The 27,226-nt window shown below is 52.1% G+C and overlaps 2 protein-coding genes across 3 annotated transcripts; both read right to left on the bottom strand.

Annotated features, from left to right (window-relative positions):
* Window positions 1-997: 997 nt before the first annotated feature.
* On the bottom strand, window positions 998-6,294 carry LOC134562417 (uncharacterized). Of its 2 annotated transcripts, XM_063419810.1 has the most exons (3): window positions 6,052-6,294; window positions 4,713-4,870; window positions 998-2,704 (listed from the first exon to the last, which is right to left on the bottom strand). In XM_063419810.1, the coding sequence occupies exon 3, from the start codon at window positions 2,668-2,670 to the stop codon at window positions 1,654-1,656; it is 1,017 nt and encodes a 338-aa protein (XP_063275880.1). In that variant the 5' UTR covers window positions 2,671-2,704; window positions 4,713-4,870; window positions 6,052-6,294; the 3' UTR covers window positions 998-1,653. The 2 variants fall into 2 exon arrangements, with proteins under 2 accessions (XP_063275880.1, XP_063275881.1); XM_063419811.1 differs by lacking the exon at window positions 4,713-4,870.
* Window positions 6,295-25,929: 19,635 nt separating this feature from the next.
* Window positions 25,930-26,877, bottom strand: LOC134562303 (olfactory receptor 14J1-like). Its single transcript, XM_063419688.1, has one exon. The coding sequence runs from the start codon at window positions 26,860-26,862 to the stop codon at window positions 25,930-25,932; it is 933 nt and encodes a 310-aa protein (XP_063275758.1). The 5' UTR covers window positions 26,863-26,877.
* Window positions 26,878-27,226: the final 349 nt, after the last annotated feature.

The following is a 27,226-nucleotide window of genomic DNA, read 5'->3' as shown; positions in this document are numbered from 1 at the left end:
CTGGGGGCTTTGCAAGCAGGGCCTTGTTGGGGTTGTTGGAGCCCATTGCAGGCAGAGCCTCCTGCTGCAGCAGGAACTGCCTTTGCTGTGCCATGGCCAGGCCAGGCCCCGCTGCAGGAACAGCCCCAGGCCAGCCCCAAGACAGGGAAGGGCTTGGGCACAAGGGCAGAGGGCCGTGCTGGGAGCTGTGCAGGGAGAGCCTGGCACACCAGAGGCACCTTGGCAGCAGCAGCAGCTCCCTGCAGGCCATGGCCAGAAGGCTCCCTGGGCACCCGGCCTGGTGGCCACCACTGCAGAGCTGCTGGGCCAGGGCTGATTTGTGCCTGGGCTCTGCCCCAGCCCACAGAGTGTGACCTCAGCCCTGACTCTGGCACAGCCGCTGGGCCTGGGCCCTGCAGAGCCTCAAGGTCACCTGTGCCAGCCTGGGGCCATCCCTGCCTCTGGCACTGTCACTTCTGGACTCGCTGCTGCCTCCAACACTGAACCCCTCATCTACAGCCTGAGGAACGAGGAGCTTGAGGATGCCCTGAGGAATATGACCCCTCTGTGCTTTTCAGAAACAATGAAGTGCCTGTTTGTTTCTGCATGCATGAACTCGTCCCAGGTCCGGACTGCTTTGTACCTTGTATGTTTTTTGTAATTCTATGTATTCTAATTTTTTTTTTTTTAATGTATATTTTCCATAAAGTGATCCTATTAGTCACAGTATTCCTACATCTTTTTTTTGGACAATTGCCACGGTGCCTCTAAAGAACCACTGGGGGTCGCCCCGAGCCAGCCCAAGCACCGGGACAAGGTGCACTCCGAAGCCAGCCGCGCGCCGCGCGGGACAGTCAGCTCCGGCAGGTGCTACACCCCGTAGGAGCTTGAGAGGGGGTGGAAAAGCGGCGAGGCAGAGGAAGGAAAGGAGGATCCAGCGAACAGAGCAGCAGAGAGTTTATTAACTCAACTCTGAGCCGTTTTCTGGACCCAGACTTTGAATCAACACAGGGTTTTAAGGGGAGCCGAGAAGGTGGGGAGAAGGGGGTGGGGTTTGCTGCCTCCAGCCAATGGTTTACAGTCTCTAGGGAGAACAGAGGGGGAAAAGGGTGCTTCAGACCAATTAAAGATAACTGGGAGGGGAAAACTCAAGGCGGGAAAGATAACTGACAATTAACCGAAGGGAACAGGTGCAGACACCTCGTGATGGAGGAGAGGGACAAAGGAATATTAATTAGGGGGGGAAGGTAGGGATACATAGAACTGAACCTTTACAGACAACTAAATCTTACAAAAAACAGTAAACTCAAAAAACATGCACTGCCACATCTCTCCCTTTTCTTTTAATTAAGATGAAAAAGGCTGCGGTGGGTCAGGAAGGTATTCGGACTCCGGATAGCCTTCGGAGCCTTCTAAGTCCATTTCTTCAGGGTCATCTGACACCGCTGTGTAATTAACTTCTGGAGAGGGGGAAGAAGTGGCACTGGAAATCAATTTTAACATAATCTTTCTAATTAGTTCGAAGGCCACCAGGATTAATAAAATGATGAACATAAATAACAAAATGGTCCTTAAGATGGATCCTAACCACCCAGAGAGCCCCCAGCCACTGAAGATGTTAGTTAACCAGTCTGATGTTTCTTTTTTTATCTGCCCGACCATATCTTGCATCTGTCACAAGATCTGCTTAGTGTCCTGGGCCCGGCTCGACAAGTTAAAACAACATAGACCCTCGAACTCCTCACAGGTATGTCCGTGGAGGAGCAAGAGGTAATCTATGGCCATCCGATTTTGGAGGGTGGCCTGCCTCGTTAAATCCTCATCTTGCAGGAGGTTATATAGGGCTTTGGAAGTCAACTTTGACTGTTTGGCCACCCAACACTCTAGGTGAGCCAATTCCCCCATATTCTTGGCAATTGAAACCCAGGGGGCAAATATAGTAACTGCGACTCCTTTAGACTTACTCCAATGTACAATTTCCGAATCGCTGTTTGGGTCCAAATTCTTCAAATCTCTTTTAGAAATAGCCGATTTATGTGCACCGTTTTTCTTTTGCTTCCAATCCATAATTTGGGTTTTGTTAGGTGAAAACAGTCCCAATTTCCCTAAGGTGCACGGACCTCCTGAAAGGTGAGAGGGGATGCCTGCCCAAGCATGGGTCCCGCAAATCAAAAAAACACCTTTTGGCAATTTTTTGGGGTTATTGTAAACTTGAGGGGGGAGTGCTCCTTTGGCCATTCCCTGACACCACGATCTGGCGTGATATAGGGAATTTGACTGAACTACATTTTTTGTCTTGGGGTTAAGGGTATTTGCCTCATTGGTGAAGTGGATGCAAAACCGGGCTTTGGTTGAACCAAGGAGTTCCAGCTCCTGGGGTTCATCTTTTGAATTTTCTAAACGGAAAAAGAAATTCCTCCAACTAATAAAAGGACTCACACGGGGCTTGATATTATCTAAACGGCGGGCATAATAAAGCAGCTTCTCGGGCAATTCATGTTTTTGAAAAGGGATCCCCACGAGGCAGGAGGAGATCGGGTCTGAGGCACTGGCCTGGTTGAGGCAGATGTGATCCTGGCCTAAGGACCGCGCCAGCGTGGTCCACACATTCGCATCGGGCTGTGGCACAAGCCAGGCTTGACTGGTTGTCAGGAGGCTAGTGATCACGATGATGAGGTGGATGGTCTGCATGTTGGCTTGGGATGGGTAGGACCTACAAAACAAACTTAAAAACACAAATCATGAGGGTTCATGAAATAAGCAGAGGGGGAGTCGTTCTCCCATTCCCATATTGTCTCAAATGGGGGTGTCCTGGAGCACTTTCTCCGACGGCGCAATGCTGCTGAAGCTACCTGCGAGACCTTTCCTTCCCTCTCTCTTCGTTTCTGGACAAAGGGCTTAACCCATTTAGCTGCGATCCACTTTAGCCCCCCATCAGTGAGGACGCAGGCATACCCACGCCCCCACGTCATTAGGGCAAAGGGACCCTCAACTTTGCCAGAGTCAGGAGACCTCACCAGGACGGGCGGGTGGTGTTCCGCCTTCCAATCTGAGTTACACTGGAAGTGCCTAACGATGGGCGGATTGGGATTTTCAAAGGAGCAATTGAGAAAATTGATCACGTACAAAGCCCTGGCCAACCTGACGGAAGGTATTTCATTCTTTAAAACCTGCTGCTGTTGTTGGAGGACCCGCTTGATGTTCTGGTGGGTCCTCTCCATGATCGCCTGGCCTGTGGGGGAGTGGGGGATGCCTGTCTTATGTTCCACTCCCCATTGCTGCAGGAAATCTGCAAGTTCCCTGGATTTGTACGCCGGGCCGTTGTCAGTTTTGATCCCCTTGGGGATGCCCATGAATGAGAAAGCCTGGAGCAAGTGCTGGATCACATGATGGGCTCTCTCCCCTGCGTGCGCAGAGGCATAGACAGCACCGGAGAAAGTGTCCACTGAAACATGGACGTATTTAAGCTTTCCAAATGATGTAACGTGGGTGACGTCCATTTGCCAGAGCTCACAGCTCTCTAACCCTCTGGGGTTGACTCTGGCATGCAATGTCGGCACTGCATGGGACTGACAGGATGGGCACGAGCCGACAATTGCCTTAGCCTGCTGACGTGTGAAGTGAAAGCGTTGAGCAAGACTAGGCGCATTCTGATGGAATAGCTGATGGCTGAGTTTTGCCTGCTCAAAAACATCAGGCAAGGGGGCTATTGCCACTGGGGCAGCAAGGGCATCAGCCCTTCTGTTTCCCTCGGCAACGAACCCAGGCAAATCAGTATGTGACCTCGTATGCATCACATAGAAAGGATGCTCTCGGTGGGATACAAGCTTGACTAGCTTCGAGAGCTGCTCATATAGAGCTGTGTTAGACACCTGTTGCAAAATGGCCTGATCAGCTCTAGATACCACCCCCGCAATGTATGCGGAGTCGGTAACTAAATTGAAGGGTCCGGGGAACCTCTCAAAGGCTCTGACGACGGCGGCCAACTCGGCAATCTGAGGAGAACCCTCAACAATTTCAATATCTGCATCCCACTGCCGAGTTTTGGGATCCTCCCAAGTCATTACCGACTTGTGAGAAGCCCCGGACGCGTCGGTAAAAACGGTCAGAGCATCAAGGGGTCTCTTGCTCCGGACACTTTTTAATGCCAATTTAAAAGTCACCTCCGAATTAAATAATTTGTGGGCTGGCCGATGAATTGAAATTTGACCCGTGAAGGAATCTAGAGCAAATCGCAATGCTTCATTTTCTTGAAGCAGGTGTTCTAACATAATTTTGGTTAATTGGCCCGTTGACAAGCTAATTTGTATGTGAATGCACTCGAAGTCACAACCGGCCAGATCCCGCATCCGCGTTCTCACTTTGCGGATCAGCTCAGCCATGAGCTCCTGCAGCTGTGTCATCCTCTTGGGCCGATGGTGGCTGAGAAAGACCCACTCTATGATGAGAAGGGGATCTCCCCTGCCTTGGCCCTTAGAATTGTGTGATGTCTCTGAGTCCCATTGAAAGATGATCCCATAGAGGTGTGGCAGCTTACCCATTATGATGAATCTAAAGGGAAGCTTGGGATCACACCTGTGTGCTTGCCTTGATGACATTGCCTCTTGGACTTTCTCCAACGCTGCTTTTGCCTCTGCAGTAAGTACCCTGGGAGAACTAAGCTCCTCTCCCCCTTTCAACAAATCGAAAAGGGGTGCCAGATCCTCGGTGGTCAGACCTACCCAGGGCCTTACCCAATTCAAAGCACCGCAGAGCTGATGGGCATCGGCAAGGGTACGGACGTCTGTCCGAATGTCCAATTTCTGAGGAACAATGGTCCTCTTTCCGATTTCCAGGCCCAGGTACTTCCAAGCCGGCATCTTTTGAATCTTGTCTTCTTGCAGCTCGAACCCTGCAGCAACTAACAAACTTGTTACCAGGTCAAGCGTTCGTGACAGTTCATCGTCTGTCGGCGCGCAAACGAGGATGTCATCCATGTAATGATGGATGATAACCCCCTCCGCGGCCGCGCGCACAGGGTGCAGCAAGGAAGAGACAAACTGCTGACACATCACTGGAGAGGCCTTCATTCCCTGAGAGAGAACTCTCCAGTGATATCTCTTCCTTGGGGCCGGTCGGTTGATGGAGGGAACCGAGAAGGCAAAACGTGGTGCGTCGTCCGGGTGTAGTGGAATTTGGAAGAAACAATCCTTAATATCAATCACAGCCAAATTCCAATTTTGGGGCAGCATGGTGGGGGACGGCATTCCTGGTTGTAGGGACCCCATGTCTTCTATCACGTTATTAATTTGTCGGAGGTCGTGAAGGAGGCGCCATCGTTTTTTGTCACTCTTACGAATGACAAAAACTGGCGAGTTCCATGGGGAGCTGGTCTCAACTATGTGCCCTTTACGTAACTGCTCCTCCACAAGCTCCTCAAGCGCCTTTAATTTATCTTTCGACAGCGGCCACTGTTCGACCCAGACTGGTTCATCTGTTTTCCAATTCAGCTTTTGGGCCGGGCGCTTCTCAGTGACCGCTATGGAAAAATCCTGTGGGGGGTCTGGAATGCAAATTGTGACCCCCCACTGAGACATGAGATCCCTTCCAAACAAGGGCCGTTCATAATCCAAAACAAAAGGATGTGTACAAGCCAATTGTCCTTTCGGTCCCTTGAATTTAACCATGCTTTTCGATCGTTTAGCCGATTTAAACCCCCCTACACAGTGGATATTTGCAGGCACGTCCTCTAACGCCCAGTGTGACGGCCAGTCCTTAATGGGGACTAATGTCACATCTGCCCCTGTGTCAAAAAGCAGTGGTGTATGGACTGACTCATTCCCTATGGTCATTTGCACCATATTATGGGCTTTTGTGTGGTAATGTGTTGCACAGTACCTACGGAGAAAGAGTAGTGGCTTGGATATCTGTATGGAATAGCCTGCGCAACAATTTGTCCTTTGGGGACAAATGTCGGGGGATGAGTCGTGCGCAGCCAGATCATGAGGGCCCTGGGATTGTTATAAATTGTCCCAGGGAGAACCTCAATCTCCTGAGGAGTGTGTTTACAGTCACCGACGACGATGAACTTACCTTCCTTCGCCAGTGGCCAGTCTTTCAGCTCCTTTGGATTTAAGGTGACCTGATGCCAATCCCTGTCCCGTAGGTGGAGGCTCCTAGTGAGGTGTAACCTGTAAGGTTTGAAGAGAGAAGAAGTGGTTAAAACAGGTTCGGCTGAGTCTCGAGCAGGATTCAAAAGTGTCCAGTCCGGTATATTTGTGTCAGTCCAACGACCCCCAAAAACATCTCCCCCTCTGTGGTCCACCCTGTTGGGATCTTCACGCCGGGTGGACCCGCACTCCCCCTTTGGTTTTTTGGTTCATTGCGGGAAGGCTGCGGTGTTCCTGGTGGTGTAGCGTTCCTCTTCCCTCTCGGCTTCTTTGGACACTCGTGCGCGAAATGTCCCTCTTCCCTGCAGAGGAAACAGCTTCCACGCCGAGCTGGGTAGTTTTGTGCCTGAGTTCGTTGGTTGGGATGCTCTGCCACACGCACGGTCCTCGCGGGAACAGTAGGTGGAGCAGGAGCAGGGTGACTCTGCTGCGCGAGGAACGGGACCTTCACTTGACAGACTTGTAGCATACTCTGGAGAGTGCGTGGAGGGTCTAACGGAAGGCTGAGGATGGCCTGCTTACACAAATAGTTAGCATTGACAAACACCAGATTATCCCTAATCTTTTCCTGCGCGCTCTCATCTGGAATCTGCACTTCAAGTGCCCTGGAAAGCTTTTCTACAAAGTCTATGAAAGGTTCAGATGGCCCCTGTTTGATGGTAGTGAAGGGTGGTAAGGGTGCGTGTGGCTGTAAGGTGAAAAAGGCCTTGCAGGCAATGTCCTTAATTGTGGGTAGAGCTGAAGGAGGGAGTAAAAGGATCTGCGCATCAGGGGAACTGAAGGAGCTCTCCCCGCTGAGTAACTCCACAGAGAGGGGATTCCCCTGTTCATCAATTGCCGGGAACGGCAACATTGGCATGGCTTCCCGCAGTGCTTGTTTGAAGGCAGCTTCCCAGAGTGTGAACTCCGTGCCACTCATCAAACAAGTAAAGAGCTGTCGCAGATCTGCAGGGATCACTGTGACCCCTGTCAAATCTGCGGTTAGGAGGCCATGGAAATACTGGCTCTCTCTGCCAAATTCTTTGTGCCCCTTGCAGAGCTCTCTAATTATGTTTTGGGAAAAAGGTTGCCAATTAGCTTTTTGAATGTCACCCCCCCGTGTCTTTCTGTAGGTGACTGGCGCTGCAGAGAGGTGTACTTCCTCATTCCCATCACTATTACCTACTGGTTCCGAATTGTGGGAACCAGAAGAAAAAGCGTGGGAATTTTGCTGCCAAGATGGCCTCCTTCTGGGGCGGGGAGATGCAGCCGGCTCTGCCCTAAGGGTGGAGTGATGGGCGGAGCGAGAATGGGGTGGCGCGGTGGGAAATGGGAGGGGTAGTGGGAGGAGTTGAGGTGGGATGAGTGGGAGGGGCTTGCCAGGAGGTGGGAGGAGTAGTAGGAGGAGTAGGGGGAGGAACAGGGGCGGGACAAGAGGGCGAGAACTTTTGGAGAAGGGGAGGGGTTGTGGGAGGAGTTGGGGAAAGAAAGGGGTTGGGTGGGTAGTGAGGGGAGGGGGGATAGAAGGGGTTGGAATGAAGGGGAGGGGGGGTAGGAGAGAAAGGATTCAGGGGAGAAGAAGAAGATGTCGACCCTGAAGATCGACTGCCGCAATTTTGTGGATCACAGGCACAATTTTGTGGAGCCTGTGACTCACTCAAAGCAAACTTAACTCTGGGCTTAACTGTAGGGGAAGATGGGGGAAGGTAAGATCCTCGAGCCACGTGGCCATGGTGCCTCGAGGAATCCTCAGCAGTCTGGCCAAGACTGCTGAGTCTAGACGGCAAGGAATTTTGTAGAGAGCCTGGGCTAGCAGCCCTCTTCAAAATTCCTTTCTTAGGGACAGAGGGACTGGTACTGGGGTGAGGGGGAACTGGGGTAGATTCCTTAACCCGTGGCTTTTCTTGCCCCTTTTTTTGTTTTGTAATGAACTTCAGCTGTGAGATTAAAAACATGAGATCTTGTACCTTCTTATCTTTTGAACTTTCTGCATGAACCAATTTCCTCTCTGCAGCCTCCCAGAACTGGGAGCTGCGAACTGCCACCTCAGAAGTATTTGGAAGGTGCAAGAAAAGCCACAGAATCAATCTCTTTAAACAACCCTTAGAAAACTGAACTTTCTGAACTTGTAACATTGAAACACAAACGTAATAAACTCCTTTCTGTGCAGAGCTCAGAGACGCACCCAGTCTCATTAAGTTAGCAGAATCTGCACACTCCAAAGACCAGACAAAGTAAAGATCACAAAGAAAAAGTAAACTGCCACGTGCTTAAAAACCGGCAAACAAAAACACACTCACTAGCAACTGCAAAACCACTGGGGCACGGCAAGAACTTCAAAACTACCTCCGATCGCAAAAAAAACCAAAACCAAAAGTAAAAAAACGCAAAACGCCAGGGATTTCCAAACCGGGAAGAAGAGCCCCAAAACCCAGCTCCCAGGGTCGTGCGACCACAGCCTGCGAGCTTAGCCCACACGAAACTGCTTTACAGAAAGCCCCCCTCGCGGTAAAAGGGGGTTTTATACTTACCAAACCCAGCGCGGGTGCAAAAAGCTGGTCTTCGGGGGTTCCTCTGCCGTGGGAAGATGCCGTGTATGAGTGCAATACAGGGCGCTGCCTTCCCGTCCTCGGGGAGCACGCCCTCTGAAGAGGCAGCTCACGCCGAGGCTGCGTGACGGCCAGGAGTTCTTTTCGGGGGGTCGGCTCCTAGTCCGAGCCCCGGTAACTCCGTCCGTGGGCGGGGCCCGTCCGTCGCCCCGCACGGTGGGCGCCGGACGCTTGCCGCGGTGCCTCTAAAGAACCACTGGGGGTCGCCCCGAGCCAGCCCAAGCACCGGGACAAGGTGCACTCCGAAGCCAGCCGCGCGCCGCGCGGGACAGTCAGCTCCGGCAGGTGCTACACCCCGTAGGAGCTTGAGAGGGGGTGGAAAAGCGGCGAGGCAGAGGAAGGAAAGGAGGATCCAGCGAACAGAGCAGCAGAGAGTTTATTAACTCAACTCTGAGCCGTTTTCTGGACCCAGACTTTGAATCAACACAGGGTTTTAAGGGGAGCCGAGAAGGTGGGGAGAAGGGGGTGGGGTTTGCTGCCTCCAGCCAATGGTTTACAGTCTCTAGGGAGAACAGAGGGGGAAAAGGGTGCTTCAGACCAATTAAAGATAACTGGGAGGGGAAAACTCAAGGCGGGAAAGATAACTGACAATTAACCGAAGGGAACAGGTGCAGACACCTCGTGATGGAGGAGAGGGACAAAGGAATATTAATTAGGGGGGGAAGGTAGGGATACATAGAACTGAACCTTTACAGACAACTAAATCTTACATAAAACAGTAAACTCAAAAAACATGCACTGCCACAGACAATCCCTTTTTCTGTCCCAGTGACAGGGCACCTGAGAGGCATTTTAAAAGGCTTTATTCCATTTTAAGTCGCAAAGGTAGGGTGAGAAAGTTCAGATGTTACAATTGATGCCATCATAATCAGAAGCCAAACTATTTCCTAATAATCATATATTATAAAAGGTTTTTGGCCTATCAGCTTTTCCACAGAATTCTGCTAATGATTTTAAGCCAGTCATCTACAAATACCTCACATGAGTCCAACTACATCTTTCTTAGTTCTATTTCTCAAAAAATTCCAGTATATTTTCAAGCTCTATTTGCAATTTGCAACCTGTTTCTAGTTCAATTTCTCTCACAACAATGTCTATCCTGTTCTATGGCCTTTCTAAGTCAGCATATTTTATCTCAGAGTTTGCATTCAGATGCATACTATGTGAACCTTCTGTCAGGCTTTGAGAATTCTCTACAAATCCATTTCCCACACAGCATCCACCATGCTTGTGTTAAGCAGAGACAGTGAGGAGCCATGATCACTGTGCATTGATGTAAAATAAAGTGTCCTGCTCTGCCCTGTGTGTCCAAGATGCTTCCTGAGCCCTTCTGTGTCTCTGCAGGGGCAGTGCCTGTGAGCAGAGGTGCAGGGAAGAGACTCCCAGCACAGCAGCACAGCCAGGGACAATGGCCCTGCCTCTTCCCACAGCTGCTCTTCCCAGCTGCAGCCTCTCCTTGCCAGCCCTTCTGTGGCTGTAAGGCCCCAGGGCTGTGGCAGCTTGGTCACTGTCCTGCTGCGTGTCCCTGCTGTGCCCACAGGCAGGGACAGGCCATGGGCACTGCTGGGACACAGCTGGGCTCCAGCACAGCAGCTGCAGCAGCAAAGGGCATCTCCTGAGGGCAGGCCAGGAAGGCTTTGCTCTCCTCCAGAGCTGCTGTCAGCAATGTGCTCCAGGAATGCCCTGGCAAAGCAAAGCCAGTGCCTGGGGCAGAGGGGGAGTGTGCAGGGGGGCACACAGCAGTGTCCTGGCACAGCCAGAGCTGCTGGCATGGAGCTGAGGGAGCAGCAGAGCAGGGCCTGGGCTGTGTCTTTGTTCTGGGCACAGCCTGGGAAGGTGGCCCAGGGCAATTGTCCCACACCAGCCCCTGCAACCACCACTGCCAGCACAGGCATCTCACCTGTACCTGCAGGAGGTTGTTTGTCCCTGCATGGAGGGACACCAAGGCAACAGGCCAGCAGTCCATGTTTGCTGTGTGCTGAGGAGATTTCAGCAGTGCCTCGTGTGTGTGTGGGGAGATGAAGCTCAGGGAGCACAAACACCATCAGCAGCACTCGGGGTGGCACAATGCCAGTGGCACAAACAGTGCCTTGAGGCCACTTCACTCTGAGAGTAACATCCTCTGGGAAACCACCTGAATTCTGTACTGGGCTCTGCTTAGGACTGCACAGAGAGAAACATCCAGGACAGGGCGGCTCCAGGGAAAAATGCTCAGGGCAGCCAAGGAGTGCACAGAGAGACCATTGGGGTGGGGCTCTGTGTGGAGAAATCACAGCTGCCTCCCTTCTGAAACCACTCCGAGGGCCTGGACAGGGCTGTGCTGTGTTCTGGGTACTGACCTGGAACTGTGGGATATGGAAAAGGCCTTTGGTGTGAGGGATGTTGAGAAGGCTGGGCAGGGTCACTGTGGGACCTCTCTCAAAGCCCTTGGAAAGGGCAGAGCCATCCCAGAGGGTCTTGGGACCTTGGGAAGGGCAGAGCTGGAACCAGTCTGCAAAGAGGGCAGGGAGGGGCACTGGAAAGGGGATGTTGTGTGCCCATCAATGTCATCGATGGACTGCAGATGTTCTGGAGCCTCCCCCTTTTCCAGTGCAGTCTCAGTCAGTCCATGGCAGGTGGTGGGACTGTGCTTCCACCCCTGGGGCAGTGGGTTCCAGGTGTCCTGCACTCCCCTCCACGGGAAGGCAAACTGAGGCCTGCATTCTGCTGCCACAGGAATGGAGAAAAATGCCTTGGCAATGTCAATAGCACCACTTGGCTGCCTTGGACTGCAGCTCCTACTGGAGCTCCAACATGTCTGGCACAGCAGTGCTCAGTGGTGGAGTCACTTCATTTAAGGCACAAAAGTCCACAGTCAATCTCCATTCTCTGTCAGATTTGCACACCTAGCCAGTGTATCAGAGCAGCAGTAGATTTTCCACCCCATCTCCTCATGTTTTCTCCACAAGCAAACAGGGAGGACCACAGCTCAGCTTGTGGGGTGCCCCTTCTCTCTCTCTCTGGGAGAGGTGGTTTTTTTGGTGCCAGAGCCTCTGATCTGTGCTGCAGAGATCTGGAGAATGTCTTCTTTCATCTCCTCCCTCAGTTTCTTGTGGTTCTCCTCTATGCTGTCTTCTAATTTCTGCAGACGTGTTTCCACAGCTGCCATTCCTGCCTGTGTTGGGCCATGCACAGCATCTGCAGATGCTCAGAGCTTTTTCTCCATATCCAGCACGGTCTCCTCCGTGTCATCCCCCTTCATTCTTGCTAAAGCAGAAAAGTGTTCTTGTGGCCCAAGTCATACAAGTTTTCCCCACATCACAGGTGTCCATGGTACCAAGTCTGAGTTCCTGGTGTTTAGGTCATCTGAGAAGACAATCTCTGCCACTGCCATTTCTCTCAAGCCTTGAATCCCTTGTTCTCTGGTCTTCCACTGGGTTTGCTGCATCTAGAGATGGTCTGCACACAGATATCTTTGTGCCACACTTGCCAGGACCCGTTCCCAGGGACTGCAAGGGTGAGCCTCCCTCATCATTCCTTGGTCGATAACGGGATCCTGTGACAGGGATCCCAAATTCCTTGTTTCAGTGCCCTCCAGAATTGTAGCCTGGCCTGCAGCATCCCAAAGATGGACTAACCAACTAATTATAGGTCAGGTCGTCAAGTGTAATCCTTCCTTAGGCCATGAAGATCTTTAAGGAAAAAGAACTCAAAAGTGGCTCCTGATCTTGTGTCAGTTTGTTGGGCCTCTGATTGGGTGTCTGGAAGCCTTGAGGGTCCTTCACGTGGATCACTGTCCCCTGGTCAGTTTTGCATGTGTGCTTCTTTCCCTTCTTTCCTGCAGTGACTGCCGGTGTCTTGGGCTCACTGTCTGGTTTAGCTGCTGGCTTAGGCTCACTCTCTAGTTTAGCTACAGCCTGAGTAGCTGGGCTGTTGGCTGCAGCCTGAGGGACTGCGGTAGCTGCTGATTTATCTCCCTGCCCCCCTGCCTCTGTCTGCTGCCCTACAGTATCTAGCAGTGTGCCATAAGCATATGCCAGGGCCCAGAGTATTGCAATGAGCTTTTTCTCCTTAGAGCCTCATGGCAAATATTCTCCAGATATTTCCCCACCTCATCTGGGTTCAGAATTTCTTCATGTGAAAATTCCCAAGCTGGGGGATCAGAAAATTCCTTCAAGGTTCAGCCCATTCTCTCCCATTCTCTGCACCACTCAGGATTTTCCACACCTGGGTCTACTTCTGGGTCTACTTCTGGGTCAGGGGTCTCATCAGCTCCTCTGGACATCTCAGCCCTCACCCTAGAGAAGCTGCAAACCATGTAGAGGAAGGTCACCAAATGAAATACCAGGAAGGTGGTCTCTTTAACATTCAGGGGAAACTGAACATTCTCAAAATACGATGTAACAGCATCAAAAGAGAAGAGGGAAAGGAAAGGTTGAAAAGCTTCATCCCCTACTCCTCCTCTAACAAACTGGATGCTATTAATAATAAATCCCGAAAACAGGCTGATGGAACAAGGACGCAGGGTAGGATGAAGAAACCATAAACCAAACATATCTGGAAGAAACTCCAGTACCTTTATAAACTTTGTATAAATGATAATCCTGGAGCCCAGGAGGACAGCTATCCTAATTTGTGCTCCCCTACTGTAAAAGCTCTGTGTTAGGGACAATACTGGAGCTATTTCCAGATAAGAAAAAAAACCTAGGGACCAGAAAGGTATTTAAACCTCCAAAAAGCCTAGGGAACAGAAACACAGGGAGGACTCCACCCCAAAGGACATTATGAATTGAAGCAACAACATGGCTGACTGACTTCTGTATCCTAACACAAAGTACAACCAAAATGCAATCAGTACAAGTTTTTCCACTTCCTCAAGTCCCCCAGCTCGCCGCCTGCTCGGTGCTGATGTCGGCGATGTCGGGGATGTCCCACAAGTGCTGCAGCTTCTGCGGGGACACCCCCGGGGTGACACCGCTGCCACCCACATCCCCACAAGGTGAGACCTGTGCCACAGCCAGCACCAGCACCTTGCAGCTGCCTGGGACAGGAGGCAGAGGTGTGTGGCGGGGTGTCCCCAGGGATGTCAGGCTGTGCAGGGGCTGCCAGGCTGTCTCAGCAATGCAGGGCTGTCCCTGTGGGTGTCCCAGTGTCCCCTTGGGTGCCAGGCTGTCCAGTGGCTGCCAGGCTGTCCCCAGTTATCCTGGGCTGTCCCTGTGGGTACCAGGCTGCCCTGCCAGGTTCCAAGCTGTCCTGAGGGCTGTCAGGCTGTCCCAGGGGTGTGACACAGTGCCCATCTCAGCAATCTGGGGTACCCCGTGCCCACTGTGGGATGGCCATGATCAGCTGCAGGTGAGTCAGGGAAGAGGATCCACGTCCCACAGGCAATGGTGGGCACTGGATGAGAAGGAAGTGGAGAAGGAGGAGGAAGAGGAGGAAGGGGAGAAGGAGGAAGCAGCATGGCAGGGCTCACCTGGGCTAAAAGGGTAATCAGTGACAGGTGGGGTACTACAAGACAGGGCTGGTCTGGTCATTCAGCAGCTGGAAATGGTGGGACTGTCCCAGTCTGCACCAGCTGGGGAAGAAGAACCTGATGGGGACAGCAGAGGGGTCTCAGTGCTGCGTCTCCAAGAGAGCACAACCCCAATCAGCCATCAGAGCCAGGCTGGGGCTGTACCTGATCCTGGACATCACCACCTGGCTGCAGGGCTTGTTGATGGTGCAGAGGTGGATGGGATGAAAGAAGCAGCTCAGATCCTCCATGTCCAGGATGAAGAGAAGGTGGAACATGGGCAGCACACCTGGGGACTGAGAGTAGGGCTGGGAGCCCCAGTGACGATGGGCAAGGAACACTGAGCCCACAGCCAGGACCTCACATCCATGACTGGTACATTAAACCCACTGCCAGGACCCCAAACCCAAAGCTGGAATCCAGAGCCAATGGCCAGGACCCCCTGCTGAAGACAAGCACAGGATCCCCTCCTTGCTGGCACCATCACTGCTCCCAACCAGGTACCAGCCCCTCCGGCAACCCTGAAGCAGTGGGTTGGGAGGCTGTTCGGGTCCCCATGGGTCCTGCTCCCTTCAGCAGCCCTGAGGCAGTGGGATTAAGGCTGAGGGGGTTCCTGGAGGTTTTGGGATCCCCATGGGGCCCTGCCCCCCTGTGCAGCTCCCTCCCTCCACAGTCCATGCTCTGCCTGATCCTTGACATCTCAGAGATGACCACAGGGCTGCCAGGGCTGTTCCTGGCCTGTGCCTCCAGCAGGACCCTCAGGTGAGGACAGGGGTCACCCCATGCCAGGGGACCCTGGGGAGGGGGTGCAGCCCCTGCCCCACAGATCTGGGGCTGACGGGGCCCCGTGCCCAGCACGGCCTCCACCTCCATCAGCACCGTGGCCACCGGCACCGCTCAGGACTTGGTGAAGCCACGGCTGCCGGCGCTGTCCCCATGGGAGCTGACACTCATCTCCAAGGGGCTCTGGGAGTGCCACCGAGCCGGGACGTGCCAGGCCGTGCCATCCAACCAGTGACACGCCATTCCACCCCACTCTCTGATCCAAGAATTGCTGCTCCTCCCTCTTGTGGGGCAAAAGTTGGAAGTTGATTTTTTCCTGGAGGCACTGGCCAAGCCCTGAGGCAGGGGCAGGACCTTTCCCTGGAGCTCTGAGGGCGCTGGGTTTGTTCAGCTGCAGCAGAGCAGACGCAGCTCAGAGCTCCCCGGGGGCTGCGGTTCCTCCCGAGGGGCAGCGCGGGGGCAGCTCCAACCTCTGCCCCGGGGGAGCAGGGACAGCACCCGAGGGAAGGGCTGGGGCTGGGCCAGGGCAGGGCTGGGCTGGAGAGCAGCAAAAGCTTCTTCCCCCACAGGGGCTCAGGCACTGACCAGGCTCCCCAGGGAATGCTCACAGCCCCAAAGCTGCCAGAGCTCCAGGAGCCTTTGGACACCGCTCCCAGGGATGCACAGGCTGGGATTGTTGGGCTGTCCTGGACAGGGCCAGGGCTTGGACTCCATGATCCCCGTGGCTCCCTCCCAGCTCAGCCCATTCTGCAATTCTCACCCTTTGGCTCAGCCTTTGTGTCCCCTGCAGGCGCTGGCAGAGCTGTTGGCTGGGGCAGGAGCAGGGCAGCCCCAGCGTTCCCGTCTGTGTGACACAACAGGGACAGCCCCAACATTCCATCCCTGGGGACGCTCCAAGGGAAGTGTCCACACCCGTGTCCAGCCAACAGAACTGACCGGCCACTGACCCTGAGTGACCACGGCCCTGCCAGCCCGGAGGCACCGCTGGGGCAGCTGCATCTCAGCCGTGTCCCAGCTCCTGCAGCCCCTCCTCTGCCCCGAACCCTCCTGCACCACAGGGAGGGGCTCATTTCAGTGCCCCTCAGGGGTCTCCTCTTGGGGTTGGAGAACACCTGGCAATGGAACCTTGGGCTGAAAAGTAGAGATTTTGGTCCTCCCTAGCAAGGTCAGAAGTTAAACTTTGTTCCTTTTGCCTTGGTGCCTTGGAGGCCCCCGGGTGTTTTGTGCACTGAGTTCCAGCCCCCAGCGCTCACTGAAGGCTCTCGCTGCAAATGTCACACTGCCAGTGCCCTGTGCTTGTGTCACCTGCTGTGGCTGGGCATGAACAGAGCTCCTGGACTTGCATTTCCAAGTGGAAACCAAAACTGAGGGACTGGAGATGCTTGAATACAAAAATTGGAATGGAAGCATCTGTTAAGAGGGAAATATCCGCGTCCTGTGCCAGCCCATGTGAAGTCTGGAATTCTCTTCTGCTGAGGAACTTGAGGTGTCTGGCTGAGCAGGAAAGGTGAGCTTGAGACAGACATTTTCCTTTTTTTTTTAAATGAAGGTCCCAGAAACATCCAAATTAAATTTTAGCAACAATTTTTAATTCAGATGAGTATAATCATATTGAAATGAATACAAGCATATTTAGTTTAAGGTTCTTATATGGCATGAGCAAAACTAATTGGGGTACAGAGTGGGACCATTTCCCTCCTCACATACGAACCAAGACTATGCAATCTGGAGTTTATATATAAAAGGCTAATTGTCCTAGTTTAGGACAAAATTCCACAACTCCCTCCCCCACCACCGGGTTCGGGAGGAATTTCCTCAGAGGAGAAAGTGGAAAAAACTTGTTTATTGAGAAACAATGAAAAAAAACACTCCCCAACACAAGGAAAACAGTCCGAGATGACAACAAATGTTTTCACCAGTCCAAGAGAGGCTGAGCAGTCTCTGCTGGGGAGGGTGCCAAAGCTTCTTTCAGGTGCAGACTCCGGGGGGTTTTCCCTTGATGTTCCCGAATCAGGGCCCGAAGCAGGTCCGATGTCTTCAGGGAAGGGAGGAAGGAAAGAAGGGGAAACACAAAAGCAGAAAAAATGGCAAAAAAGCAAGCAAAAAGCAGAAAGCAAGAGAGCAAAGCCAGCAAAGCAGCCTAAAGCTAGCAGCAAGCAAGCCAGAAGCAAGCAGCCGGGGGAGGGGCCCAGCTATAGACAAAACAAACTGGGAACATGGGAACAGGGAAAAAACAAAACAAAACAAAAACCCCACGATTTGGGATACAAAGCATGAAAATGTCCTGTCACCCCAGGACATTCCACCCCTTATCCCATATCGTGAACATGTTACTGAACACAAAAAACCAACTTTCTTCTCACTTGCTCAAACCTTCCAACACTTACACATTTCCTTCCATCTTACTTGCTCAGACCTTTGACACTTTCACGTTTCCTTCTGTCTCATATCTGTATGATCTAACGTACAGACAATGGTGGTAACGCTCAGCGAACAATGATATCATCCCACAATCAGATCTCCCTGAGGTACACAACGGGTTGTCCCATCTTTCTGCATTATCCACCAGGTATAACCTGGTCCTTGAGCAAAGACAATCCCACGAATGGGTTTGCCTGGACTCAAGGCAGGATTAATCCATACTGTCTTCCCCAAAAAACCTCTGACATGGGCCACTGGGACTTTATCTCCATCTACTATATTAAGGGGCTCAGACTGGGCAGGACCTGCTCGGTTGGTGGAACCTCGAGTGTTAACTAACCAGGTGGCTCTTGCTAAATGCTGCTCCCAGTTCTTGAAAGACCCCCCACCCAGTGCTTTCAAAGTGGTTTTTAACAATCCATTGTACCTCTCCACTTTACCTGCAGCTGGTGCATGGTAGGGGATGTGGTACACCCACTCGATGCCATGTTCCCTAGCCCAGTTGTTAATAAGATTATTTTTAAAATGAGTCCCATTGTCTGACTCAATCCTCTCAGGAGTACCATGCCTCCAAAGGACCTGCTTTTCAAGGCCCAGGATGGTGTTGCGGGCTGTAGCATGAGACACGGGGTAGGTTTCCAACCATCCCATAGTGGCTTCTACCATGGTTAGCACATGGCGCTTGCCTTGGCGGGTTTGAGGCAGCGTGATGTAATCAATCTGCCAGGCCTCCCCATATTTGTACTTGGACCACCGCCCCCCATACCAGAGGGGCTTCACCCGCTTAGCCTGTTTAATGGCAGCACATGTCTCACAGTCATGAATAACCTGAGAAATGCTGTCCATGGTTAGATCCACCCCTCGGTCTCGTGCCCACTTATAGGTGGCATCTCTACCCTGGTGGCCTGAGGCATCATGGGCCCATCGTGCTAGGAACAGCTCTCCTTTGTGCTCCCAGTCAAGATCTATCTTCAACTCCCCTATCTTTGCAGCCTGATCTACCTGCTGATTGTTCTGCTGCTCCTCATTGGCTCTGCTTCTAGGGACATGGGCATCTACACGGAGAACCTTCACAGGTAGTTTCTCTAACCGGGTAGCGATGTCTTTCCATTCTTCAGCAGCCCAAATTGGTTTTCCTCTGCGCTGCCAGTTTGCCTCCTTCCATCTCTTCAGCCATCCCCACAGAGCATTGGCTACCATCCAGGAATCAGTATAAAGGTAAAGTTTTGGCCACTTCTCTGCTTCAGCAATGTCCAGGGCCAACTGAACGGCTTTGAACTCTGCGAGTTGACTCGATCCACCTTCTCCTTCGATAGCTTGTGTGACTTGTCGTGTGGGGCTCCATACGGCTGCTTTCCACTTCCGGTTCATCCCCACAAGGCGACAGGAGCCATCAGTAAAAAGAGCGTAGCGTGTGTCTTCTGCCGGCAGTTGGTTATATGGTGGAGCTTCTTCGGCACGGGTCACTTGCTCTTCTCCCTCTTCACCAGTGAGACTGAAGCTTTCACCTTCAGGCCAATTGGTAATTACCTCCAGAATCCCAGGACGATTTAGTTTCCCAATTTGGGCACGCTGTGTAATGAGGGCAATCCACTTGCTCCATGTAGCACTGGTAGCATGGTGGGTAGAGGGAACCTTTCCTCTAAACATCCACCCCAGCACGGGTAGTCGAGGTGCCAGGAAGAGTTGTACCTCGGTACCAATCACTTCTGAAGCAGCTTGGACTCCTTCATACGCGGCCAGGATTTCTTTCTCTGTTGGGGTGTAGTTGGCTTCAGACCCTCTGTAGCTCCAACTCCAGAATCCCAATGGTCGGCCTCGGGTCTCACCAGGCACCTTCTGCCAAAGGCTCCAGGACAGGCCATGGTTCCTAGCTTCAGAGTAGAGCACGTTCTTCACTTCTGGTCCTGTCCTGACTGGGCCAAGGGCTACCGCATGAGCAATCTCCTGCTTGATCTGGGCAGAGGCTTGCTGCTGTTCAGGGCCCCAATAGAAATCATTCTTCTTACGGGTAACCAAGTAAAGAGGGCTCACAATCTGACTATATTCAGGAATGTGCATCCTCCAGAAACCTATAGCACCTAAGAAAGCTTGTGTTTCCTTCTTGTTGGTTGGTGGGGACATAGCTGTGATTTTGTTGATGACATCAGTAGGAATCTGGCGCCGTCCATCTTGCCACTTCACTCCCAGGAACTGGATCTCCCGAGCAGGTCCCTTAACTTTACTTTTCTTAATGGCAAAGCCAGCTTCCAGGAGAATTTGGATGATTTTCTCTCCTTTCTCAAACACTTCTGCTGCTGTGTTTCCCCACACAATGATATCATCAATGTATTGTAAATGTTCTGGAGCCTCACCCTTTTCTAGCGTAGTCTGGATCAGTCCATGACAGATGGTAGGACTGTGCTTCCACCCCTGGGGCAATCGGTTCCAGGTGTACTGCACGCCCCTCCAGGTGAAAGCAAACTGAGGCCTGCATTCTGCAGCCAGAGGAATGGAGAAAAACGCATTAGCGATGTCGATTCTGGCATACCACTTTGCTGCCTTGGACTCCAGCTCGTACTGGAGTTCCAGCATGTCCGGCACAGCAGCGCTCAGCGGTGGAGTCACTTCATTCAAAGCACGGTAATCCACGGTCAATCTCCATTCTCCTTCAGATTTACGCACAGGCCAGATGGGACTGTTGAAGGGTGAGTGTGTTTTGCTGACCACCCCTTGGCTCTCCAGCTCTCGGATCATCTTGTGCATGGGGATCACAGCATCTCGATTTGTTCGATACTGCCGGCGATGCACTGTCGAGGTGGCAACAGGTACTCGTTGCTCTTCTACCTTCAGGAGTCCTACTGCAGATGGGTTCTCTGACAGTCCAGGCAAGGTGTTCAATTTCTTAATGCCCTCTGCCTCCAAGGCAGCTATTCCAAAAGCCCATCTGAACCCCTTGGGGTCTTTGTAATAGCCATTCCTGAGATAGTCTATGCCCAGAATACTCGGAGCCTCTGGGCCAGTCACAATTGGATGTTCCTGCCACTCCTTCCCGGTCAGGCTCACCTTGGCTTCCAACAGGGTCAATTCTTGTGATCCCCCTGTCACCCCGGCAATAGAAATAGGTTCTGTTCCCTCATGTTCTGATGGCATTAGGGTACACTGAGAACCGGTGTCAACCAAAGCTTTATATTTCTGTGGCTCTGATGTGCCAGGCCATAGAACCCATACTGTCCAAAAAACTCGGTTTTCCCTAACCTCTACCTGGCTAGAGGCAGGGCCCCTCTAAGCCTGGTTATCCTTCTTTCCTGAGACATATGTCTTGGAGGTTCCTTCAAGGGGATCAGACAAGTCATCATCATCATTATGCCTGACAGTTCGAGTACGGGCAACTGGAGCTGCTTCCCTTTTCCTACCTTCCTTCAATTCACGCACCCGTTGTGCCAGAGCAGCAGTAGACTTCCCATCCCATCTCCTCATGTTTTCTCCAGACTCACGTAGGAAGAACCACAACTCAGCTCGTGGGGTGTACCTTCTCTCCCCAACAGAGGAACGTCTGCGTTGGATACTAGGGCCTCTAATTTGTACAGCTGAGATTTGGAGGAGGTCCTCCTTAATCTCTTCCCTGAGTTTCTTACGACTTTCCTCTATTTTATCTTCTAATTTCTGCAGTCGTGTTTCCACAGCTGCAATTCTGGCATGAGTTGGGCCATGTACAGCATCTGCATATGCCCGAAGCTTCTTTGCCATATCGAGCACAGTCTCATATACCTCATCCCGCTTCATTATTGCTAGAGCAGAAGCGTATTCAGGTGGCCCAAGGCGCACAAGTTTCCTCCACATTACAGGTGTGCACAGTATGAAGTCTGGATTCCTGCTGAATATAAAGGTCATCTGCACACAGGTATCTTTGTGCTACACTGTCCAGGACCCGTTCTCAGAGGCTGTGAGGGCTAGCCCTCCTCATCATGCCTTGGTCGATGACAGGATCATGTGACAGGGATCCTAAATGCCTCGCTTCAGTGCCATCCAGAATTGTAGCCTCCCCTGCCACATCCCAAAGGCGGACTAGCCAACTAATTATAGACTCATTGGGCTGTCGCCTATAATCCTTCCTTAGGCCTCGAAGGTCCTTCAGGGAGAAGGAATCAATATTGGCTCCGGAATCTGTGCCACTTGCTGTGGTCTCTGATGTTGGTGATGGTCCTTCTCTTGGATCATCATCATCCTCCACCCTTCGGTCAGTCTTGATTTTGCACTTTCCACCTTTTGTATTTGCAGCAACAGCCATTGGTTGGGGCTTACTGTCTGGTTTAACTACTGGCCTGGAGCCTGGGATGTTTACTGCAGCCTGAGTGACTGGGACAGTAACTGATTTATCTCCCTGTTCCCTTTCCTCTATCTGCTGCTCCACAGTATCTAGCAGGGTGCGATAAGCATGTGCCAGGGCCCAGCTCACTGCAATGATCCTTTCCTCCTTAGTGTTACCATGGCACCTCTCTTTCAGATACTTTACCACCTCAGCTGGGTTCTGAATTTGTTCAGATGGAAAGTCCCAGACTACAGGATCAGAAAACTCCTTTAAAATTTGGCCCATATCCTCCCATTTCCCACGCCACTCAGAATTCTTCACCCTTGATTTCACTCCTAAATCAGGAGTCTCACCAGCCCCTCTAGAAATCTCAGCCTTCATCTTATATAAACTGCAGACAGTATAAAGAAAGCTTACTAAATTAAATGCCAGAAAGATGGTGTCCTTGGCAGTCAGGGAGGACCAAACATTTTCTAATAGAGATGTAAACAATTCAGAGGAGAAGAAGGAGAGCAAAGGCTGAAAAGCCTCCTCCCCTGCTTCTCCCCTAACAAACTGAGTACACAACCACAACCATGAACCATCCATTCCTGGAAATGATAGCAACATTTTTATAAACCTCTTGCAAATCATCACAACCAAGCCCAGCCCGATAAATATTCTGGTTAGTGCCCCACAGTTACAAAAGCTATGGATCAGGGACAATATCGGAGCTATTACTGGATAAGAGAATAAACCTAATGACCAAAAAGGTATTAAAACCTCAAAGAACCTTAATGACCAGAAATAGAGGCAGGCTTTCACTCCAAATGACATTATACCTTCAAGATGAGACATACCAATATGCCCACAAAACAACAGAAACCAAAATATTATTAGAATAAAGTTTTTTCCACATTGTATGATCGCCTCCCCGTACGGGCCACCAAAAAATGTTTGTCCTAGTTTAGGACAAATTTAGGGGAAATGTCCCACAACTCCCTCCCCCACCACCAGGTTCGGGAGGAATTTCCTCAGAGGAAAAGTGGAAAAAACTCGTTTATTGAGAAACAATGAAAAAACACTCCCCAACACAAGAAAAACAGTCTGAAATGACAACAAATGTGTTCACCAGTCCAAGAGAGGCTGAGCAGTCTCTTCTGGGGAGGCTGCCAAAGCTTCTTTCAGGTGCAGACTCCGGGGGGTTTTCCCTTGATGTTCCCGAATCAGGGCCCGAAGCAGGTCCGATGTCTTCAGGGAAGGGAGGAAGGAAAGAAGGGGAAACACAAAAGCAGAAAAATGGCAAAAAGCAAGCAAAAAGCAGAAAGCAAGAGAGCAAAGCCAGCAAAGCAGCCTAAAGCTAGCAGCAAGCAAGCCAAAAGCAAGCAGCCGGGGGGAGGGGCTCAGCTATAGACAAAACAAACCGAGAACATGGGAACAGAAAAAAAAAAAAAAAAAAAAAAGGCAAAAAACCCCACGATTTGGGATACAAAGCATGAAAATGTCCTGTCACCCCAGGACACAAGGAAAGCTCTGTCTGCTGCTGTTCACAAAGAGGGAAGGGCTGGTGGGAGATGTGGTGGTTGGAGGCTGCCTGGGGTACAGTGACCATGAAATAATCAAGTTTCCAATATTCTGGAGGAAAGAAGGAGGGGCATCAACAAAACTTCTACACTGCAATTAGGAAGGGAAGACTTTGGCTTATTTAGGATGCACATTTGGAGAGCATTGAATCAGGTACTAATTTTTAAAAGGAAATAACTTTAAAAAAAAAAAAAGAGGTCCTGCAAGGATGGACAAACTTCAAGGAAGTAATCTTAAGAGACAAGAAGCAGTCTGTCCCATTGTGCCAAAAGCTGAGCCAGAGAAGAAAATGATTGGCCTGGCTGCATATTATAATTTTCTGGGAACTCAACAGAAAAATAAGGGTGCATCACCTTTAGACAAAGAGTCAGGTAATTCAGAAAATATTTAAGGATGTTTTTAGGACATGCAGAAAAAGAATAGGGAGGTGAAAGTCAAACTAGAGCTTAATCTGGCCCCTACTGTGAAAAATAATAGAAAATGTTTCTTTAAACAAATTTATAGCAAAAGATGGGATAAGAAGAACATCTACTCTTTATTAGATGCAGTGGGGAATAGAGTAGGTAAAGATAAGGAAAAGGCTGAAGTAGTTTTAACTTTCATTCCTTCCATTTTCAACAAGAAGACCGGTTGTCCTCAGGGCAAGAGCTCTCCTGAGCTGGTAGATGGGCACAGGGAGCAGAAGAGCTGTCCTGGAATCCAGGAGGAAGCAGCTGGGACCTGCTGAGCCACTCAGATGCTCACAGGTGTCTCTGGGACCAGATGGGATCCATGCTAGGGCCATGAGGGAGCTGCTGGATGAGCTCCCCAAGCTGCTCTCCATCATTTCTCCTCAGTCCTGGCTCAGCAGGGAGGGCCCAGAGGCCTGGAGGTGCCAATGGGAGCCCATCCCCAAGAAGGGCTGCAAGGAGGATGTGGGGAACTGCAGGCCTGTCAGCCTGCCCTGGGTGCCCAGCAAGGGGATGGAACAGGTCCCCTTGAGAGCCACCCCAGGGCACCCCCAGGATGGCCCAGGGATCAGAGGCAGCCAGCGGGGATTGCAATATCTGCACTGAGGATCTGCAGGAGGGGATTGAGTCCAGCATCAGCAAATTTGCAGGGGACACCAAGCTGGGTGTGAGTGTGGATGTGCTGGAGGGTAGGAGGGCTCTGCACAGGGCCCTGCACAGGCTGGATCCAGAACCCAAATCCAACAGGGTGAGGCTGAACAAGACCAAGGGCCGGGTCCTGCACTTTGGCCACAACAACCCCTGCAGTGCTCCAGGCTGGGGACAGAGTGGCTGGACAGTGGGCAGGCAGAAAGGGACGTGGGGCAGTGCTGGACAGCAGGCTGAACATGAGGCAGCAGTGTGGGCAGGTGGGCAAGAAGGCCAATGGCTCCTGGCCTGGATCAGGAATGGTGTGGGCAGCAGGAGCAGGGCAGGGATTCTTCCCCTGTGCTGGGCACTGGTGAGGCTGCACCTCGAGTGCTGTGTCCAGTTCTGGGCCCCCAATTTAGGAAGGACATGGAGGGGCTGGAGCGTGTCCAGAGAAGGGCAACAAGGCTGGTGAGGGGTGTGGAACACAAGTGCTGTGAGGAGTGGCTGAGGGAGCTGGGGTTGTTTATCCTGGAGAAGAGGAGGCTCAGGGCAGACAAGGTGGTGTCAGGGCACAGGTTGGACTTGATGATCTCCAGGGTCTCTTCCAACCTTGCTGATTCTGTGATTCTCTGAAACCACCCTTGGAGCAATTGCAGGATGAGCCCTGGGCCTCCTCTTGAGAAGGTGCAGCAGCCCAGGTCCCTCAGCTTCTCCTCACAGCCCCAGAGCCCATCCTGTCAGTCCTGCAGAGCCTCTGCAGCCCCTCCTCATTGCCCAGAGCAGGGAGCCCCACAGGCAGACACAGCAGGGCAGATGTGCCCCCCTGGCCTGTGGTGCCTCTGGCAAGGGAGCAGCAGGAGGCACTGCAGGAGCCTGCAGACAGTTCCTGAAGCACTTGGAGGATGATCCTGTTCCCCAAGGGATGTTCCCATGGTGTGATGCTAGTTGCCCCCAGCCTGCCCACGGCCAGCCTGGGGCTGCTGACGGGGCTTTTCTGTGCTGAGCCTTGGCCTGGCCATGTTGTGGAGAGAGCCTGGGCAAGGAGCCTGCAGCCCCCAGGCCCTGGCCTGAGGCGTCAGCGCTGCCCCAGCAGTGCCCATGGCCTGTCCCTGCTGCAGCCCCGGCACTGCCACCCCCAGCCCTGTGCCCGGCCCCGAGAGCACTCAGGCCCTACAGCAACAGCAGGGCCAGGAGGGCAGCGGGGCAGGGCCACGGCAGCAGCACTGGCAACACCAAGTGCTGCTGCTGCTGGGCACAGCTGCTGTGCCAGCACTGATCTGCCCCAGCTCTGCACACAGACATTGCTGTTGCAGCCACACAGAAGGGAACAAAAGGGGATTATCTGAAGAAACCTCTGCTGGGAGATCCTGTAGTTCATTTAAAGCTACTGAGAGCACAACTCCTCATTCACAGAGTCTGGGGCCACAGAAATCATGGAGAAAACTAAACCAAGAAATCGAACAAACAATGGCCTTTCTTTGTGAATATCACTGAAAACTAAAAGAAAAAACCACGACAACCAAAACAACAAGTGGTATCAAAGATGCTTTTTATTACAAACAATTTGCAGAAATGAGCCACCAGTTCAGTTTCTCTGAAATAGTCCTGTGATCAGTGTCCGCACAGCAGCCTTGAGCTCCTGGTTCCTCAGGCTGTAGATGAGGGGGTTCAAGGTTGGAGGCACCACCGAGTACAGAACTGACACTGACAGATCCAGGGATGGGGAGGAAATGGAGGGGGGCTTCAGATTGGCAAAAATGCCAGTGCTGAGGAACAGGGAGACCACAGCCAGGTGAGGGAGGCAGGTGGAAAAGGCTTTGTGCCGTCCCTGCTCAGAGGGGATCCTCAGCACAGCCCTGAAGATCTGCACATAGGAGAAAACAATGAACACAAAACAGCCAAAATATACAAAAGAACTTAGCACAATGAGCCCAAGTTCCCTGAGGCAGGATTTGGAGCAGGAGAGCTTGAGGATGTGTGGGATTTCACAGAAGAACTGGCCCAGGGCATTGCCATGGCACAGGGGCAGGGAAAATGTATTGGCTGTGTGCAGCAGAGCATGGAGAAAGGCACTGGCCCAGGCAGCTGCTGCCATGTGGGCACAAGCTCTGCTGCCCAGGAGGGTCCCGTAGTGCAGCGGTTTGCAGATGGACACGTAGCGGTCGTAGCACATGATGGTCAGGAGATAATATCCAGCTGAAATAAAAAAGATAAACAGAAACACCTGTGCAGCACATCCTTCATAGGAGATGTTCCTGGTGTCCCAGAGGGAATTGTGCATGGCTTTGGGGACAGTGGTGCAGATGGAGCCCAGGTCGCTGAGGGCCAGGTGGAGCAGGAAGAAGAACATGGGGCTGTGCAGGAGGTGGCCACAGGCTACGGCGCTGATGATGAGGCCGTTGGCCAGGAGGGCAGCCAGGGAGATGGCCAGGAAGAGGCAGAAGTGCAGGAGCTGCAGCTGTCGCGTGTCTGCCAATGGCAGCAGCAGGAAGTGGCTGATGGAGCTGCTGTTGGACATTTCTTTGCGCTGGACAGGAGGTCCTGTTGAAATAGGAGACAGTGATAAGTCAAGGGAGACTTTCCTGAGCAATGCCCAAGCCCTTTCTCCCAGCCCTTCCCTTGCCACTCAGTTCCACCCAATTTTCCTTTTCTCAGAGCCCTTCCTTCAGCCCCGTGCCTGGAGCTCTGCTGGGATCTGGCCCCGTTGCTGTGATGAGCAGGGGCTCTGCCCATGGACACAGAGGGGTCAGCTCTGCTCTGCAGCAGTGGGGTCATGGGAACAGGGACAGGGGCCAGTCCTGGGGTTGGAGTTCATCAGCCCAAACTGCTTCTGAGGCAGCGGAGCTTGGCAGCATCTCCTGTACCAGGGCTAAGAAATGGTT

The sequence above is a fragment of the Prinia subflava genome, chromosome 27, assembly GCF_021018805.1.
Source record: "Prinia subflava isolate CZ2003 ecotype Zambia chromosome 27, Cam_Psub_1.2, whole genome shotgun sequence".
NCBI classification, from domain to species: Eukaryota; Metazoa; Chordata; class Aves; order Passeriformes; family Cisticolidae; genus Prinia; species Prinia subflava.
This window is presented reverse-complemented; position numbering and strand designations above follow the sequence as displayed.

Coding starts and splice junctions, on each gene's coding strand:
- LOC134562417 (XM_063419810.1), bottom strand. CDS start 2,670: ATGCAGACCATCCACCTCATCATCGTGATCACTAGCCTCCTGACAACC.
- LOC134562303 (XM_063419688.1), bottom strand. CDS start 26,862: ATGTCCAACAGCAGCTCCATCAGCCACTTCCTGCTGCTGCCATTGGCA.